Source organism: Amaranthus tricolor, chromosome 3 (genome assembly GCF_026212465.1).
Source record: "Amaranthus tricolor cultivar Red isolate AtriRed21 chromosome 3, ASM2621246v1, whole genome shotgun sequence".
In the NCBI taxonomy this organism is placed as follows: Eukaryota; Viridiplantae; Streptophyta; class Magnoliopsida; order Caryophyllales; family Amaranthaceae; genus Amaranthus; species Amaranthus tricolor.
The window spans coordinates 26,966,876-26,987,421 of record NC_080049.1 but is presented as its reverse complement, the minus strand read 5'-3'; the positions used below and the strand labels follow the sequence as shown (position 1 = coordinate 26,987,421).

At 31.9% G+C, this 20,546-nt stretch overlaps 3 protein-coding genes across 3 annotated transcripts; all 3 read left to right on the top strand.

Moving 5' to 3' along the window:
* The first annotated feature begins 5,080 nt into the window (after positions 1–5,080).
* Positions 5,081–7,483, top strand: LOC130807397 (BES1/BZR1 homolog protein 2). Its single transcript, XM_057672590.1, has 2 exons — positions 5,081–5,575; positions 6,124–7,483. The coding sequence occupies exons 1-2, from the start codon at positions 5,357–5,359 to the stop codon at positions 6,874–6,876; spliced, it is 972 nt and encodes a 323-aa protein (XP_057528573.1). The 5' UTR covers positions 5,081–5,356; the 3' UTR covers positions 6,877–7,483.
* Positions 7,484–10,581: 3,098 nt separating this feature from the next.
* LOC130808510 (anthocyanidin 3-O-glucosyltransferase 5-like) lies at positions 10,582–12,455 on the top strand. Its single transcript, XM_057673974.1, has 2 exons — positions 10,582–11,309; positions 11,750–12,455. Exons 1-2 carry the CDS (start codon positions 10,582–10,584, stop codon positions 12,453–12,455), a joined length of 1,434 nt encoding a protein of 477 aa, XP_057529957.1.
* Positions 12,456–17,959: 5,504 nt separating this feature from the next.
* LOC130807396 (anthocyanidin 3-O-glucosyltransferase 5-like) lies at positions 17,960–19,872 on the top strand. Its single transcript, XM_057672589.1, has one exon. It carries the CDS (start codon positions 18,064–18,066, stop codon positions 19,540–19,542), a length of 1,479 nt encoding a protein of 492 aa, XP_057528572.1. The 5' UTR covers positions 17,960–18,063; the 3' UTR covers positions 19,543–19,872.
* The last annotated feature ends 674 nt before the right edge of the window (positions 19,873–20,546 follow it).

Genomic DNA, 20,546 nt, shown 5'->3' with positions numbered 1-20,546 from the left:
ATTTTCAGCCATTGGAGAAAAGAAGGGAGTTTCTTGTTCATATGGTCTTAGTGAGTAACATCTACCACCCGTTTTAGTAATTGATAATAAACAGTGGCAAAATGAATGAAAACTAATGTAATTTTGGTTGAAAGTTTCTTGGCTACCTTAACTACATGCTTGTCCAACTTCAATCATCTCATTTTTTTCATAAAATACATTCCAATGCATTACCACTAATTACCACCTGTGGTATTTAGTGGTAATGAAAATTTGTAAATAAAAAATTTTTGTGTGATCAAAGCTTCATCATCATGGGAATGCCACTATAAATCATTCCCATTACCACCATTTAATACCACTAACCAAACTGGCCGCTAAGGTCTTAGGGAGTGAAGTCAGATTTTTGTTTGATAAACCGAAATAGATATGTAGTTTTTCGAATCTTTTTTTTTTTTGTTTTTAGTTATTAGGTGTACTTCGGGAGAAACTTAGTTTCAGTTTGTATTAAGTGGGGGAAGGGATTAGTTTATCGTAAGTCCATTTAGAAACGTCCACGTGTTGAAGTATAGAGTAACACAATCCAATCTCTTAAAGTTGAATGCAATTGAATGTGGTTGAAGGTGATTGAAGAACCTCTAATAAACCTACAAAATAAATAAAGGTTATTGACCAGGGGGCAGCGCCCGGAAAAGCCCCTCCGATACTTAAGTTAGATGAAGAATGAATATCAGTAGAAAGTAGAATGACTTATAGAGAATATGGAAAAAGCTTACTTCATTAGGATATTTTGTGAATATTATCATTGTTAGTTTTGTACTGATATTGAAACTAGTCGGATTTGTTTTTTGAACTGATTAATTATAAAACATACTGAAACGTATCCTGAAATTGGGCTTGAACCTTTCATTGACTATCTTAGACTTGGGCTTGACCTAGTTGTAGGATTTCTTTGACCTTATATGAGGCCCAATAAATATTAGGGGCTTGAACCCGAAACAAGGTGCTTTTGGAATGCGTTATGGTGTCATACAATGATATGTGCATCATGTGTTAGGATGAGTTTTTATGGTTGTATACGTTCTTATACGTGGTTTTTGAATGTAAATATCTTAGTACGTCGGTTCATAAGGAGATATCAGAAATTCCTTGAGATTTCTTGTGTTGATTATATTTGTGCTTAAAGGTACATACACGTTTAAATATAGTTGTGTATAAAATTTTGCCAAATATTGGTGTAAGATGAGATCACTCTCGTGATCAATTGTAAATAAATAAAATTTTCACATAAGTATTTAGAGATTCCAAAAATATATGTAGTCAATAAAAATTTTAGCAAGGAGGAATGTGTTTGGACACCCAATAGGGTTGAGGAAGAATCGGAGGTACCCAAGGGGTAATGTACGTCTACGTTGTTACTGTGGCTAGGTGTTCCATTAAAAACCACCTCAAGGGTATGCCTACTCTATCTATGACGACCCTTATAGGTCGGATAACGTTGTAGGTTGAAGTTTTCCTTGGGATATGCTCTATTATGTGTATTTTTCGGTCCAACAACTTCACTCTAGTGTAAGTTTAAAGATTGGGAAAGTGAATCCAGAGCATTTGCATGCTAGGTTGGCTTTAAGAATGTCATACTCAATTATTATGAATATTCATATGAGTATGTTATGATTTATGTATCTGATGAGTACATTTATTTGTCTTTCTAGTTTGTTAATGGACCTGCAACGATATGGTATCGTTATGATCAGCAGAGTAATTTCATATTGGAATTTCATGAGTGAAGAAGAGTCGACGATTTAGTATTCGACCAATTTGACAAGTTTTCAACTGCATCTAGTTCAAAAGCAAGTGCCTCATAATCATCATCTAGCTTGTATACTGCAGTATTATTGTTGTTAAGGAGAACGTTCTGAACAAAGACGGAGAAAAAATTAACAAATTTTTTAAAAGTCATGTGCAATTTCAAAAATCATGATATTGTTTAAACTTTGTATCTTTATGCTTTTAATGTATACAATATAATTTAATATTAAGACATTAATAAACATGTTCAGAACCTCCTTCAGTAATAGAATTAAACTATAAGATTTCCTAGTCTCAATAGTTTTTACTCCCAAACAAGCTCATAAAGCAAGTGGAAGGATCATGTAGGACATATCTCTGAATCGGCAAGCACCTTCCAAATTCCAAGTAGAAAAGCACAAGTAGCTTAGGAGCATCTAGTCAACCAAAGGTAAAAGCCTTAAAGGGGGGTCTTAATTGGAAAAGTTCGCATCTAGAACAAAGCTTCTCTAGTCAATCAATCGTGGGCAACGTATTCAAGGTAAACACAACTCATAAGATACACTTAGCATACTTACTCTGTTTCAATTTACTCGTAACATTGGAGGTTCTTGCACTATTCACTTATCTTTTTTAATTTGTGATTAATTTTTAATTTATAAGTTGAACCCTAGTCAAGTGGAATCTTGTTTAATTCGTCTCGACGTAAAGATTATTAATATCAAATTTTTATAATTTTTTATTATAAATAATTATAGATATTAAGAATTGAATTAATGCATTGGAGCGCATGAAAAAACAAATGTTGCAAGTATTTTGGAACGGAAGAAGTATCTTTTTGTCAATTATTTTTCAATAAATTTTTAAATTTTTATTTTGAAAAATGTCAAGTTGCGCACAAAATGTGTGACTGTACTTAGATATAGGGGTGTTTGGCAAATTAGTTTATTGATCAATTTTAGCTTATTTTGATATAAATAGAAGGTCGGGTGGTCAAACCGCTAATGTTAGTGTTTGGTGAATTAGCTAATTGAAACAACTTATCAACTTATTGATACGAATAAGTTATTTTTGAACAAGCTGCTTATAGCAGTGGATTCAAAATCAGCTGGTCAAATCAGCCACTATAATCAGTAATCAGTCATTTGGCAAACACCCTCACAATTACATATTTTGTACGCCTTGACCATTTCAAAAAAAAATTATATTTTTTGATTAAAAATTTAATACATTTAAGATAAATTAATAAAAATTCCATAAATTATTTTTTTTTACCATGATATCAGATATTTTAAAAAAATTCAACTAATTATTTTTTTTCTTGATATCAACTACTATTTAAAATTAAATAAATTAAAAAATTCAATAATATTTTTCGATGTTGAATTCAACTTTCATAATTAGATCATAAAAATAATTAGTTGAGACCCAGTTTAGAGAATTTAGTTTAGAAAGGAGTTAGAGATAAAGTCAAAAGGTAAGAGAGTCAAATTAGGAAGCAATGCAATAGAAAAGGTAGAAACATTTAATAATGCCTATTGATCCAATTTATATTTTTTTTTTCTAAATTCTCTCATGAATGGAAGCACAAGCACCAAAACCTATTTTAGTTATTAAAACGCAGAATCATGCCCATTTGCATTGATGTGTTTTCATGAATAAGTTCTATTTTTCCATTGCATTCTATGCTTGGTTAGAGTTTTTAGTATCTCCGCCAGTTTTGCGGGTAAATGAGAATTTTTATATAGAAATATATTAGGTTTGGTGTGATATGAGAATACTTATCTTAAATTTAAACTACAGATAAAAAGGTAAATCATATTCGACTAAAAACTCGTCGGGTATGGCAATATCCTATAGCTTATCAATGCTACAAACAAAACAAAATGAGTTACTCTTGTGAGAAACTATCTCTCGACGAGACGAACTCAAAATAAAAAGTCGATATACTAATAATTTGTATTTTCAACAAAACACATACTAATAATCCCTTCGTCTCATTTAATTGACACCTAATTTTTATTTTGAATTATCCTACTTATTTTACACCTTCCTCTTTGGATAATAATTCTCACTACTTTATTTTATTTCCACCCACAAATTCATTTACTCTTAATCTCATTTACTTATTACTTGATCCCACTTGAAATATCAATTACAAATCAAATGGATGGGGAGTACAATTATTAATCTTCTTTTTTTTTATTTTTTGGGTGTTTGAATTACCGTTTGTGTTTCCAAGAATTTGCCTAATTTTTTCTAGTTATCTTATTTAATTTGTTTTTTTCCATAACTCATACTATTAATTTTTTATCCAAATATTTAACTTAAGAATAATTTACGAATTACAATCTTAAAATTTAGCATTTTTGCGAATTACAAACTCAATATTTATTTTTTCGAATTACGACCATCGAAATATTAAAATTTACAGCGTTCAAGCCAAATCACATAATTTTGACTTTTTTGGTGCTTGGAATTTTAAGTTAAGTAGTTAGAATTCTGTAATTTGATTTGAATGCTGTAGATTTTGATATTTTAATGGGTTTAATTTGCACAAAATAAAAATTAAGACTGTAATTTGCAAAAGTCTAAATTTTAAGACTCTAATTCTTAAATTATTCTAAACTTAATTTTTATTTCATTTTCTTTTTGAAAATACTTATTTTTTATTTCATCTATACATTTTTTATCTTTTTTATAAAATACTACTCCCTCCAATTGAGAGTAATTATTCCATTTGGTTGGGCACGGATATTTAAGAGTGGGATGGGGTCCACTAAAGAGGTGATAGTTGGAGTATTTTAAGTGATTTGATTAATTAAACAAGTAGTAAAGTGAGGGTACATTCGTAATTACGTGTATGATCTAAGGATATTTAGGTAAAAATAACCATTAACAAAAAAAGAAATTAGACAATTGATATAAATTTGCCAAATAAGAAAATGGGACAATTACTTTGAATATGAGGGAGTATAAACTTTTAACTAATTTTTCTCATTTTCAACTTATTTGTACTAATTTGCTAGAGAAAGAGAAACACTTCCTCCATTTTATTATATTTGCTATATTTAACTTTTTACGCAATATAATGTATTATTTTGCTGGTTTATATATTGAATTATACGCATTTAAAAATTATAAAAAATTAATATAATAAAAGTATGCGATCAAACAATTAACTTAAAATTTCACTTAATTATATTATTCGTACACATTAGTCACAATATATAAAATAAACTAAAAAAAAACACCGTAGAGATTAAAAAAGAGGGGTGTGACCGTGTGAAGTAGACTAATAAGGCAATATCCTCGTGAGCAGCCTCAGCCTGTCATGATTGCCTAACTGCCTCTACCTTCTACTACAAACCAAATCACACACACTTTTTTTCTCTCTCTCTCTCTCTCTCTCTCTCCATTCTTTATTCTTGTAAACAGAGGGGCAGAGGCAAGGGCAAGGCAGCATCACTTGGACAATCCACACGCTTTTTCAGCACCTTCTACAGTAAACTCTATAATCTAGAGAGAGAAAATTTTCTACTTCGATCTGTTGCTTCTGTTTTTGTGGAGAGAAATCATCAAATCAAAAATGGGTGGAGCTACTGGAAGATTACCCACTTGGAAAGAGAGAGAAAATAACAAGAAGAGAGAAAGAAGAAGACGAGCTATTGCTGCTAAGATCTTTACTGGTCTTCGTGCTCAAGGTAATTATAAGCTTCCTAAACACTGCGATAATAACGAGGTTTTGAAAGCTCTTTGTAGAGAAGCTGGTTGGATTGTTGATGATGATGGTACTACTTATCGCAAGGTTTTCCCTCTTCCTCTCTTTTTTCTTTTATTTTTTTGTATTTCTGTTCTTTTTCGTAGATCTACTTTTTTTTTTCTTTTCTATCGGATTTGATTTGATAATCAGAACTTATTAATTAGGTTTTGGATTTATCTTAACAACCTTGAATCGTGATTTACAGATTTGTTTTTGCGTTGAATTGGATTCATTGACCTACTTTTTTTGTTGTGATTGATTCTTTTCTTGATTTTTTCTTTTATTAGATTTATGTTTTTCATTTTGATCTGATTCAGATTTTTGTACACTTGATCTAGTCAAATGTTTATGAAATTTGTTTCGATTTGTTCCGAATTACTGTTAATTTGCTTGATTTTCGCATTGATTTTTGTGTCAAAACTTTACCCATCGACTTATTCTGCCATTTTTTGTAATCAACTGTAGCAAATCAATGTGTTTCTGATGAAGATGGTCATTTAATTTGGTACATTTATTGAAAATATTACCTATGGATGTAATGCAGTTTAGTTTGTACAATCAGTCTGTGCTAATTTTGGTAGTTTCCATAACAGGGTTGCAACCCACCTCCAATGGAAATGGCGGGTACATCTGCCAACATTAGCGCCTGTTCTTCCCTTCAACCGAGTCCACAATCATCTGCCTATCCTAGTCCTATACCTTCATACCATGCCAGTCCAACATCATCTTCTTTTCCAAGCCCTTCGCGCTATGATTCAAACCCATCCACCTATTTGCTCCCTTTCCTTCGGAATTTGGCTTCCATTCCTACAAATCTTCCACCCATTCGTATATCAAACAGTGCCCCTGTAACTCCCCCACTTTCTTCCCCGACTTCTAAGGGCTCCAAGCGTAAAGCTGATTGGGAGTCCCTCTCAAATTCTAATGGCTCTGGCTCTAACTCTCAACAATCTGCCTGTCACCCTGCTTTTGCTGTTTCTGCCCCGTCTAGCCCTACACGGCGTAACAACATTACTCCTCTTACCATACCAGAATGTGATGAGTCAGATGCTTCGACCGTTGATTCTGGTAGATGGTTCAGCTTCCAGAGCGGACCAACTTATGGAATTCCTACGTCTCCTACATTTAATCTAGTGAAACAAGCTGCTGCTCAGACGAGCTCTATGCAAGAGGCACTCAATGGGAATGTGGCCCTTGGCTGGGGAGGTGCTATAGAGAGAGGACGTGGCTCGGAGTTTGAGTTTGGAAATGGTGCCGCTGTCATGGCTTGGGAAGGAGAGAGAATACATGAGGTGGGGGTAGATGATTTGGAGCTCACTCTTGGTAGTGCCAAGGCTAAATGCTAAGGGCTCACCTGCAACTCATGTTTGCCACAGCCAGTTGAATTGATAAAAACAGGTACTACACTGCAATTGGTGTGTTTAGGTGATATCAAATGTACAGCATTTTACTATCAAATGAAGCCGTTTTGGAGGCCTGATATTGCTAAATCGCGGTTGAGCAGACTGGGTTTGCCGGTTTTGGGTACTTAAAATTGGAAATCTGGGTAAAGTAAATTTCTGACTCAAACTTGAGTGAGTTGGGAGGCATGCCATGTAAACTATAAATGTTGCTTCCGAGTGTGCTTTATTCAGGAGTTTCTGCAGCATAAATGGTTGTTAATGTAAAAGGTCTTATTCAATGTAGACTGTCAAAACTCAAAACTAGGTTGCTGTTAGTATCTTAGAATGCAGAACTTTTCTTTTTAAGTTTAAAACCTGATATTAACTAAGAAAAGAATAGTTGTTAGACTAGTTATTTTCATCAGAAAAAGAAAAACACGTCGAAAAACCGGGTTATTATTTTCCTTATCGATGTATTAATACTTGTAGTAGCCAGAATCGATGATCATGATTCATGGCTTTGTATTCCTGAATTTTAGTTTAATGATTATTGCAATGTGTTGAGAGCTTTGATGATGGCATCTTAATCTCGATATGAGTATATTCCATCTTAATCAATTCAAATTCACAATCATCTTCTCTCGTTAATTGACATACGACAGAAAGATGATATATCTAGCCTTTATAAAGCATCAGTATGGACTTAACAAAAACACGTTCTAGATAGGGTTAAAAAGAGTGGCTCTTAATGTGTTAGGCCATCAAAATTGCAAATACACTTATAAAACAACTTCTATACACATTCCTCGTCCATTATGCCAGGAAAGAACTAAATACAAAGAGATAGATAGTGACTTCTGAAGGGACAAATTAATGGAGAGCCTAATACAACTTAAGGTAGTTGAGTTTTTTTTAGTTCTGCTATAGATAGTTAGAAATCATGTACTTATCACATGACTTTAGTATAGAGTTTTCTCAGCCTTGTTGATGTGCAAATTTTAATTAACCGCAAGCGGACGGTGTACGTGTAACTATACGGGTCGAACTCAGGGAAGCGATTTAACATTTGTTCAGTTTATAACTACGAGATACAGACAAACAATATAATCGGTTTGAGAATCTAACACTACTATGAACAAATATCAAAATGATGCAAATGAAACTAATAAATAAAGCTAAGACAATAATTAATATGAAAACGATGATAATAAAGCAAATTTAGGATGTCGGGGATCATCTAATTCTAATATGGGAGTCAATTACTCTCACAATTGTATAAAATTGAGTCTTTGGCATGATTAAACGTGATCTAATTAATCTCAAGCTTCCGCTCTATTGATTAATATCGGTTGAAGACCTTACTAGTGTTAATCTTCAAACTTCCGTTTTATTGGCTAAACTAAGAGGAATTTAACTAAAATATACCTCAATCCTAAATTAATCATAATCTCAAACTTCCGTTTTATGGAAAAGGTTAATAAAATTGTTTAAACTAAGGTTCATTAAGCATGGGTTTAATCATAGACCCAAATTTCACACAATTAATCGATAAAATATCATTTCATGCTTCGAATTAGGGTTAATCCCTCAATCCTAGAAGAGAAATCTATTCACTAAACATAATAACTAACATGAAATTAATAATAAGCAAAACCCCTAATTTAGATGATGAACATGATAAAAATAATAAATTAAAGACAATTTAATAAATAATTAAAGGACAAGATAGAGAAACTTACAAATTAGAACATAAACAACCATAGATTGCACAAATAATTGAAAGTTGCAATGAAAAACATAAAAAACTAAGCTTAATAAACTAAAAATTGAAAACTAGAGCATTAGGGTATCTAAGGCACTAAAAGCACAAAATAAATGAAATTAACTATACCTATTTATATTCTAAGGTTACTTGGGGAACAATCTTCCCAAAAATAATAATTTCTAATAATAAAATAAAGCTAAAATAAATAAAACCACTAAAATAGTGAAAGCAAACCGTCAGATGTGGATATCAGCAGTTGGAGACGAGTAGTGGCTTTCAGGCGACGACTCGTCGCTTTGCTTCTGACTGGCATTAAACAATCTCCATTTCTTGTTTGATTGTTGGAATTGGATATATAATATTGGAAAGCTCTTGAAGTCTACTTTCCAATGCTGCAAACCTTGCATTAATGCGATCTTTATATCAAAAGGTATGACCAAAAGAGTGAGCATGTATTAAATTTCACCTCAAAACTTTTGTATTTTAACACTTTCAACTCTTTGGTCCATCTTCATTGTAAAAACATCTTCAAACGAGCAATAATCATGTTAATAAACTCTGTCATTATTAAAACCATAAGAATTATGCTTAAAACGATCAAAATCGCTTAAAATTAGCATGAATAACCAAAATAGGTAAAGTAGCATAAATCTTTAAAATAAGCATAAAATTACTGACGATCATCATTAAAGAGTATAAAATGATATAAATAAGTGCTATTTAATAGCACTTATCACTTGCTTAGCCTCCATTCCTTCTTTGATAAAATATACTTCTATATCATTCTTTTGTATTCATTCAACTTATTGTAATAATAAGTGTATTAAATTCAATTCTTTTGCTAGTTTAACATGGTGGGAAAAAATATCGAGTTACTGCAGATTTCTTCAAGCAAATTTTTTAATATGAATTTTTGTATGAGACGGTCTCACCGTGAGACGTGCCTCATAATTGGATTAAATAATCTAATATTAGATATTTTTAATATAATAAACTTTTTATATAAACTCATATCACAATAAGATGATCTGAACTTTTAATTATTCCTCGAAAATTATAAGATACAATGCATCAATCACTTATAATAATATAAAAGTAAAACCCTGTTGTGCGTTAACTAGATTGAAAATTAAAATGGATCTAAAAGGATAAACTTTAAAGTTGACCACAGCAAAAAATTTGAATACCTTTCAACTACAAAAATTTTCATGTAACCAGTTGAATTTTGATTAAAAGTAGTTCATCACGTAAAACTTCAAGTATTGTGTTTGATGAGACACATTTTAATTTAATTTTCATCTAATAAGATGGTGATCTAAACATTAAATCACTTGTTGACGTGGTTGCACACATGTCCTCTATTTTGACATGATTATACACGTGAAATCCTAATCTAATGTGGTTGTATATGTGGCAATCACATCACCAAGTGACCTGATATTAAGGCCATCAATTGGTAAAAACCTGTTGGATGAAAATTAAGTTGAAAGTTCATCATAACGAACACAATATTTAAAATTAAAAATTTGACTAAAATTCAAACCGTTAAATGCAATATTTCCATTTAAATATAAAAATGCAAATTTATTATTCCCATTTTCTTTCAATGGTAGATCATGTGTACAAAATCAGGATGATAGCAATTAATTGATATATTGCTAAACACGTCCAGTATTTAATGATTTAATAATCATAAATAATTTTTATTTCCTTAAATTGTTGACATTAGAAATCATGATTAATTGATTGAAACCTATTTGAAAGGGCTACATATATTGTTCTAAAAAAAGGGCTAAGTACATATTTCATACTTCTATATAAATGTAGCCTTTACCGATTGGTCTATCCATTCCTTGTAAGTGAAAAAATAAGCTCGATTCTCAAAAAAAAAAAAAAAAAAAATCATGGTGATTCAAAAAATCCCCCATGTAGCTCTTCTTGCAAGCCCAGGCTTAGGCCATTTGATTCCCATACTAGAACTAGCCAAATGCTTAGCCACCCAACATGGGCTCATTGTCACAATCATCGCCGTAACAAATGAAACACACCAAATCAAGGATGAACTCCTAAGCTCGGCCTCATCCTCGTGTCCAGATCACATTTATACCATAATCCTGCCCATTGATAAACTAATCTTTTCGGGCAACGAAACAATTCTCGCTCGCTTGTCGATCATGATGCGAACTGCCTTACCTTCTTTACATTCCTTAATCCACAACATGAAGCGCAAACCAATAGCCTTGATTGTTGATCAATTTGGTGTTGTTGCATTTGACAAAATTGCTCAAGATTTTAACATGTTTAAGTACGTTTTTATAGCGTCTAATGCAAGGTTTTTGTCCTATGCTTTGTATTTTCCATACGTAGATTATAATAATCGAGGTGATTATGTTCGTATCCCTGGTTGTGAACCTATACCGTGTGAGGAATTAAACAACTTGTCCTCGTCACCTGATGCACAAAACTATCAGGAGTTTATTCAAATAGCGCATTTAATTGAATCTGTCGATGGAATATTGGTGAACACGTGGGAGGATATTGAGGTGAAGACGCTTCTTGCATTTAGAGATGAAAAGGCATTGAAATTGATAGTTAAGGCCTCAGTTTATGCCATCGGACCGGTGATAAGAAGGTAACTTAGGTGTAACGACGAATGAACTCCGATGTTACATTTTCTATTTTTGTAAATTTTTTAATTTTGCATTATTTTTCTATGGAAATATTTCTGATCATAATCCTTATCCACACGTTTTTGTAAGGCCAAGAAAATTCGTTACATATTTACCCCATGGGTCCATTTGTGTGGACACACCCACGGGCTGAGTCCCATAAACCCAAGGGCAATAAACGTTGACTTGCATATAGACTTAATGAAATTCACTCTTTTCCAAAATCATATGATTGTAGGAAAATTACCCATTAAACAATATATGCTATTTTATTAATGTAGAATTTTCCTAACATAATATTTCCAACAGGTTTTTTTTTAATATTTTTTAGTAACTATCCATACAATATAATTTAAATGTTTCCATAACTTTTTAATCTTTATGTCATTTACAGGCCATGTAGCAATTTAATGGAAACCGGGGGAGTAAAATCCAAATTGATTAAGTGGCTAGACGATCAACCAAATGAGTCAGTTGTCTATGTTTCATTCGGAAGTGGTGGAACTTTATCAACTCAACAAACAATAGAATTAGCCTTGGGTTTGGAATTGAGCAAGCAACGTTTTATTTGGGTGGTTCGACCTCCTATAGATGATAACAATGCAGCATGTTTATTTGAGTCCGTGGGCGGTACACATGAGCTTAATAACTATCTACCTGATGGGTTTCTTGACCGAACTCGTGACTTGGGTTTTATCGTACCAATGTGGGCTCCGCAATCGGAGATCTTATCCCATCCATCAATTGGGGTTTTTGTTAGCCATTGTGGTTGGAATTCGTCATTAGAAAGTATTATAAACGGAGTTCCAATAATCGCATGGCCTCTTTATGCAGAGCAAGGCATGAATGCGACTATACTTGTAAAGAACCTTGGTATTGCTATCCGTTCGGACGTAAATCCTAAAAAGGAGTTAGTTAGAAGGGATGAAATAGCAAGTATGGTTAGAAGGGTAATGATGGATAAGGAAGGGATAGGAATAAAAGCAAGGGTTAATGGATTGAAAGCAAGTGCAAATATAGCCTTAAGGGAGGGTGGGTCTTCCTACAATGCGCTATCACAAGTGGTGAAAAAGTTGTTGGATGATATCAATGACCAAACTCAGAATTAAATGTTTTAGTTGAGATAAGCACCATTTTCTTTCGGTCTCAAAGTATAAAAAAATATAAAAAAAAATCATTTAAATTTATAATTATTAGAAAATAGTAGTATTTTGTACTCTTTATGCACTATGTATTTAATTCGTTATGTTGAGATGAGAAACATAAACATCCTTAGTGAGGTTTCATTATTCATGTAAGCAAAAAGATACGTTTGTAGATGATAAAACCAAAGCAAAATTAAATTAATTAGTAAATTTTTGAAAAGTAACATTTGCCAAATCATATGCATAGGGAGGGTGTTACGTAAAATACTCTTATTTTGAGTTAGCTACTACTCCCTTCTATTTTCTTTACTTGTCCCATTTGTATTTAACACATTTGCCGATGCATATTTTTAAACTTAAATATTTCTTATTTTGCTTGTGTAAAAAATATAAAAATTTAATATTAATAAAAATTTATAATAAAACGAATTAAACAAAATCCCACATGACTATGTTGTAACTTATAGATTAAGAATAAATCACATAATAAGAGTGATTGATAAATAGTGTTGAAAAACTAAATGGAACAAGTAAAGCAAATGGGAGAGAGTATTAATTTTGAGGCAGTTCTATTTGAAGTAGCTAATGATCTCGCATTTTATTTTCTAATTTCATCAGAAAATTATTTCCTCTTTATATCATTAATGTTGGGCTATGGGCTCCTTCCTATGGAAAAATCTATTTCAGAAGCCACATGTGCTTGTGTTTGATTTATGGGGAAGCCCAATGGTGGGTTTTGGAAGCTTCTTTTAAACACAAAAACTTGTATGCGGCCATCTCATGTGTGTGACCAAAAGAATTTTATACTTGCTGAATTCAAGCCTTAAAATATATATTTTCTGACTTAAAAAGCAAAATCTAACACTTAAAACCCCTACTCTAGGTCTAAATTTTTCATTTCTAAAGGCTTAATGTAATTTTTTAGCTATGGACTTCAACCCTTAAAACGCTCATTCTACCAATTAAAATATCAATTCTAACTTTTAAACCCTCTACTCCAACCCTTAATTTTATATTTTACTTACCTATTCTAAGTGTAAAATATTCATTTCAAGACTTTAGAATGTTTATCCCAATGGTTTAAAGTTTGTCAAATTCAAGACTTAAAACGCCTATTTCAAGGTACAAAGTGTTAATTCAAGCTTTAAAATGGCAACTTCAAAATTATGGGTTGGATCTAAAAGCGATTGCATATATGCAGCCGTCTCACAAGAGATTTGTTGTCTTTTTAAAACCAATTTTCAAATGAGACTGTGGTATACGTCCGAATTGTATGGTCCAACCCATAAGAAAAAATAATTACAATCAACTTTAAGCCTTAAAACACCTATTTTTAAGACTTAAAATGTCAATTTTAATACTTACTACTGTGACTCTAAGCCTTAACATTCTTCTTCCAAAGGGTTAAATTTTATTTTTCAACTAATAACTCAAACTACTAAAATATCTATTTTAAGACTTAAAATCCCAACTACAAGCCTTAATTTTCTTTCAACAAGGCTTAAAAAGACTACTTCAACACTTAAAAATGCATACTTTAAGGGTTTAAAGTTGTCACTTTCAAAACTTAAAATGTTTATTACAAGATTATAAATGCTTGTTACAAACTTTAATTGGCAACTATGAAAAATTATTTTAAAAACATTTTTATTTATTTGTAATTTTTTTAGGAAAAATTACAAAAAACTACCTAAGCTATAACACATTTTGCAAAAAACTACCTAATCTTATTTTTTTTGCAAAAAATTACCTTATGTAACATAAACGTTTGTGGATGACTACCAGTTAATGTATTCTGTATGTTGACCGTTAATATTTTATTTTGACTAGCACGTGCGGTCATGTGACTTACTTAAGTCAGCCTATGTTCCTCTGTTAAGACACGATTTTAACTATTTCTTCCCCTTTCCCTCTTCATTTTTCTATTTTTTAAAAACCCTAATTTCCCAAGTTCCTCTAATTTAATTGCTTTAATTGAGTTATGTCTTCTTCTTCCACAGGAAAATCATCAAAGCTTGATAAATGTGGGTGTGAAGTTCCTAGTGCTTTCTTCACCCAGATTCTCATCCACCGTCTATCTCACTTCTTCATCCCCAAATGCACCTCATCCCCCAAAGAGAAGAAATTAAATTCACATAGAGCATATTGAAAAAACGCACAAAACAGAAGAAGTTAATTCAAGCACATAAGATTCAATCAAAAACCCTAAGAATTGCAGTCAATTTGAGTAAGTTTTTTGTAGAAAGAAATTTACCCTTTCTTAGTTACCCATTTGAAATCAACCCATTTTTTCTTTTATAATCTCTTTTTTTCCATAGAAAACTATTTGAATGAAAACAACAATGCTAAATGATTCCAATATCAATTTGTCAAGAAAGAGAAGAGAGGGTCAAGACTTAGATAGATCAAAGGCATTATTTTTAATTGAACCAAACCATGCAAAAAGCACAATTGAACACAACATATATATGCGTGAAATTCAGGATTAAGCAATAGATTAATTAGTGAAATAAATGATGATTAGAGAGCTTATCAATAGATTGGATGAATTAATATTGCATTGAAATATTGATTGAGTATTATCAATGATAGATGTCTTCCATGGATAGTGTGCGAGAGAATGATAGTGGAAGAAAAAGAAAAATAAAAGGAAATTATTATTTCAGAATGCTAAAAGGTGGTCAGGTGCCTATCACGTGCAAAGTCAAAGACCCACTTAACAGTCAACCATTATTATTAAAATCGTGATTCTAATTTACGATTCTACGATTTTACGAACCAAAAACAAGTGAGCAATTTGAATTGTAGGTAGAATCTTCAAGTTGTAGAATCTTACGATTCTAGTTGGAATAAAATTTTTAGATGTAGAATCATAACACAATTCTACTATCCTACGACTTAACGATCAGATTCTACTATTTTAGTATTAATTATTATTAATTTTTCTTATGTACCATCTTTCACTAATCTCGTTCACTTACATAAATAAATTTCAAATGTATCATCATAAAAACTTTTAAATAATAAATTTCTTAATCGGTTTGAAGATTTAAACTAATTATTAAAAAGTTTGCTTTACATTCTTCAAAATAAAGTCAAAGAAACTTTAATTCATAAATTTAGACTTTGAAAATGGATAATAATGATAAGATACTATACATTTTAATATATTTAAGTTTATTTGTAGAATCATACGATTCTAGGATTCGATTCTAACGATTCGATTATACCTCTGTGAACGATTCTAAGTAGAATCCTCATTTTAACAAATTTGCAGTCAACTAACTGATTCTGTCAAGTGGTCGTCTTTTACAAACAAAAATATCATATAAGATAACTTTTTGCAAAAAAAATTAAATTAGATAGTTTTTGCAAAAGGTGCTATAGATTAGGTATAAGTTTGAAAAGATTTTGAAATTTAACGTATAAAAGATGGCAGGAATAGATCGTCCAAGAAGACTGGAAATTTTAATCACACTTATCAACAATTCGTTTACTTTTACCGACTGACTACATGCTGAACGCTTACAAATCTAGAGCGTTAGACGTCATTAATGCATGTTTTCCCCCTCTAGACGCCAAGAGAAGGACAGACAACAATTATTGATAATAATTATTTTATCATATTATTATTAGAATAGAATAATATCTTTAGGATATTAAATATTCTTAGTATATTTTATGTATATGGTCTAGTATCTTTATATCTTGCAATCTTTTTATTTAGGTGAAGTATATATTTTGTAATTATCTTGTTTCCAATATATTTTGCATACACCTCTTTATAATGAATGGAATACACACAAATCATCAAAAAGACAAAAATCTTCATATATTATTATTATTATTATTATTATTATTATTATTACTATTATTACTATTATTATTATTATTATTACTATTATTATTGTTATAACGTCCAACTTTTGGATGATTATCTTTTAAAGGTTCGACGTTATTATCCTTTAAGATCTAAATAATCTAAATAATCTTTAACTAATTGAACCAGATAATCATATTTATAAAACACTAATTTTTTATTAAGGTGTAAATGACAACTTTAATTGGGTCATCCATGCAAACTATTAAAAAACAATTTCTTATACAAGTGTGAATTCACATTTATTATTTTTTTATGTTATTTTTTATTAGGTATAGACGTCTCACGATAAGATGGCCTCATACAAGACTTATTAAAAAAATAAATAAAAGCCATGTGTCAATGTGTTATTCAATTGTAATAATTAATTAAAAACGATAAAAAAAAAAGTAGAAATTATAAAAAAATTCTCTATAACTCCTTAATTGTGGAACAGCAGCTCCCCAACCATCACCACCACCCACCCGCCGGCCACCGCAATATGCCACCCCCGACGGCCCCTTTCCCTGCAGCAGTCCTTCCCGTCCCTTTTTCCTAGAAAATTAACACTGAACTTACAACCAAATCCAAATCCCATTTTCCTTCGTCATCAAACCAATTGAAATTTTATTAGTGAACCCAAAGAAGGATAGTGAAAACAAATTAGCAATGACAATGGCAGATTTGAAGTCAAATTCACAGCGAGGGAGGGAGGAGGGAAGAGGGAGCTCATTTTTTTAAAGTTTATTAAAACCTTTTTTTTATTTTTTTATTTTCTTAAGTATTGACACTTAAACAAAGTACCCATAGAAGACTTGAATTGAATAAGAAATGAAAAATCCAATATCGAATCTTACCCGACTATTGCAATATATTTTTGTTTATGACACGCAAAATTCACCCCATTCGTTCTTTAAAAAAGTTTTTATTTGTTATTTTTAGGTGTTTTATTTGTTTTTTCATAATAAATTTTTCTATTTGCATTACAAATTTTAGATTTTTCAACATTATTCTAATATTTTTATAACGCTTATGGTCCTCACATAATATTCATTAACTTCATTTTAACATTTTTGTATTACTTATGGTCCCCACATTTTTTCAATAACATTATAAAAATATTTCTTTTATAAATTTTAGTCCCCGTATCTTTTCTAACTATTTTTTTTATTTTTTAGAGTTTTTGTTCTTACTTTTCTTCCATCAAATTTATTAATTTAATTAAATAATATGTTCACCATTTAAAATATTCTAATTTTCTTAATTCCCGTAAGCATTCCATATGGAAACTTCCAGAATTAATTTTGGCCTTCATATCTTTTCTAACTCATTTTGCACTCTTTTTCTTTTTGCAATGTCACTTCCTTTCTTTAAATGACACTCACAAATTTATTAACCATCTCTATATGTCTTTATTGTTCATTTTTATCATCTATTTTTTTTCTTAATTTTCAACTTAATATTATTCAAAAGATATTAAGTGCATTCTCATATAATTACTCTGCAACTTGTAGTCGCTTGTCATTCGGCCAGGCCTACACGACACACTCACATTACTCAAGAATCATGATCAGCTTCCTTAACATCTCTTATCTCACACTTTCTATATAAACACTATGCTTCACTTCACACTTCATTGCACTTTTACACTTAAATCCCAATTTCAAATCTTCTTCTCAAAAACTACCTTCTTTTTTTTAGTTTGTAATATCAATGGTAATACCAACAAAGCCTCATGCTGCTTTGCTAGCAAGTCCGGGTCTGGGTCATCTCATACCCATGATCCAGCTAGCTAACCGCCTTACCACCCACCATTCTTTTCACGTTACCATTTTCGTAGTATCCATGGATCCCAACCTAAACATATCCACCCTCCTTCCTAACCAATCTAATTATACTAACTCTACTCTTTATGACCTTATTGTTCTTCCCTATGTTGATTCCTCCACACAAATGGGTCCCACAGACAAGATTATGACCCGTCTAGCCATCATGATGAGAGACTATATTCCTAGCCTTAGATCCGAGCTTGGATCCATGGAGCACAACCCGACCCTTCTTGTTGTGGACCTTTTTGGCACTGAGTTTCTTAACCTTGCTAATGAATTTAATATGGTTAAGTATGTTTATATTCCTTCCAATGCTTGGTTTTTAGCTGAGACTATATGTGTGCCCCACCTTGACAAACAAGTTAAGCATGTTGGGCCTTTGTATATCCCGGGTTGTAAACGGGTCGAATATGATGATATACTTGACCCGGTTTTCGACCCGGAAAATAGAGACTATGATGAGTATGTTCGTATAGCTATTGATATAGGAACAGCTGATGGTTTGTTGGTCAATACTTGGGAAGAATTGGAGCCTAAAACACTTTCTTCTTTGAGAAATAATAAAAAATTAAGGGAGATGTTTAATAAGCCGGTTTATCCGGTTGGACCATTGGTCAGACCGGTTAGACCGGAATGTTTGGGGGGTGAATTATTAATGTGGCTCAATAATCAACCTAAAGAATCGGTTCTTTATGTATCTTTTGGAAGTGGGGGAACTTTGTCTAGCAAACAAACAATAGAGTTAGCTTGGGGTTTGGAAAAGAGTAAACAAAAATTTATTTGGGTGTTACGCCCTCCAATTGAGCATGATGGAGCTGGGGCCCTTTTCCATGCAATGGAAGGTCAAGATCAAGCCATCTCCCAATATTTGCCTGATGGGTTTTTGACCCAAATAAGTAATTTGGGTAAAGTGATCCCTATGTGGGCCCCACAAACCGAGATACTAGCTCATCCTTCGATTGGGGGATTTATATCACACTGTGGATGGAACTCGACTTTAGAAAGTCTTTCAAGCGGAGTACCTATTATTGCTTGGCCACTTTACGCTGAACAGAACATGAATGCAGCACTAATGGATGAAGAGATCGGAGTTGCGATCCGGCCAAAAGTATTGCCAACCAAAGGGTTGGTGAGTAGAGAGGAGATTAAGAACATGATAATAAAGATCATGGTAGATGTTGAAGGATTTGAGATAAGAAGAAGAGTGAAAGAAGTAAAGAAATGTGCAAAAAAAGCATTGACTATAGAAGGGTCAACTTGCAAGTGGTTTGCTCAATTGGCAAAGAATTGTGAGATAAAATTAAGGAGTCAGAGTCAAAAAGCAGAGGAGATGGCAGTGGGACATATTAATATCATTAATTGATGATGGGTGACCACTGCAAGTACGTTGCAATTTGCATGATTTCGTCGAATTTATTGTGTTTGTCTATTAATAGAAGCAGACTAAGGGATTGTGACTTGGAGTTGCAACTTGAATAGTTGATGTTATATTAGTTTACTATTAATAATAGTAATGAATTATATCAATGAGGAATACATATTATGTAGGTATACCATATTCATAATACATTATCTATATATTATTTTATAAGTAGGAAAACAATTGCATAAACTATATTTTTGTATTTGACTGAATTTTTGTCAACTCCTCACAATCTAAACCCTTTTTATCTCAAATATTATTTTTTTTTTTTACTATTTTTCGGTCAACTGCTTGAAAAGAGATGCTTACGCATCTAAAATAAGGGGTTTTGAACTTTTAATATGCAACACCAAGATCAAGATTTGAGGTTGAGAAATGATTGTCTATAGAGCTAGCAAAGAGCTAGACTAAACATGCAAGGAAATAATATATGATAAAATAAACAACACAATAAAAACAAGTGTTAAGATGGTGCATCGAATAAAGGTTGCGCACCATTCTAACTAGATTGTGTTCAATAATGTGTTTAAGGACAAAAGGAATGAAATTGAAGGAACTATAATGAAGGTTTTGTGGAAAGAAAGGCTACTTATATCATATGGGAAAGAAATAAAGAAGAAAGGATGGCTACAAATTGAGACTTTTGGCTTACTAACATATGACCTAAAAGTAGTGTATTTATATGAAAATAAAGGCCAAAAAACATGGCAAATGGACAGGACAACAGCACAAGGAGCAAAAACAAAGCAAAGTGCTATTGGAGTCCCGTGCTCGTTTGAGCACAATGGTACCGACAACTTATGGTTGGATCTCAACTTTATGCGTGCAATGTTCCTATATTCTCAATGCTCTTTTTAGTCATCCAACACTTGTCTTAAGTTGATTCCTAGTCTTGGTGTCCAAAGTTGCTTCATCCAATGATTGTACAGGAAAGTGTACTAGAT

Excerpts from the sequence above, each read along its gene's own strand:
- LOC130807397 (XM_057672590.1), top strand. The coding sequence starts at position 5,357 with ATGGGTGGAGCTACTGGAAGATTACCCACTTGGAAAGAGAGAGAAAAT. Across the intron at positions 5,576-6,123 it reads ATGGTACTACTTATCGCAAG|GGTTGCAACCCACCTCCAAT; the intron begins GTTTTCCCTCTT and ends TTTCCATAACAG.
- LOC130808510 (XM_057673974.1), top strand. The coding sequence starts at position 10,582 with ATGGTGATTCAAAAAATCCCCCATGTAGCTCTTCTTGCAAGCCCAGGC. Across the intron at positions 11,310-11,749 it reads ATCGGACCGGTGATAAGAAG|CAATTTAATGGAAACCGGGG; the intron begins GTAACTTAGGTG and ends CAGGCCATGTAG.
- LOC130807396 (XM_057672589.1), top strand. The coding sequence starts at position 18,064 with ATGGTAATACCAACAAAGCCTCATGCTGCTTTGCTAGCAAGTCCGGGT.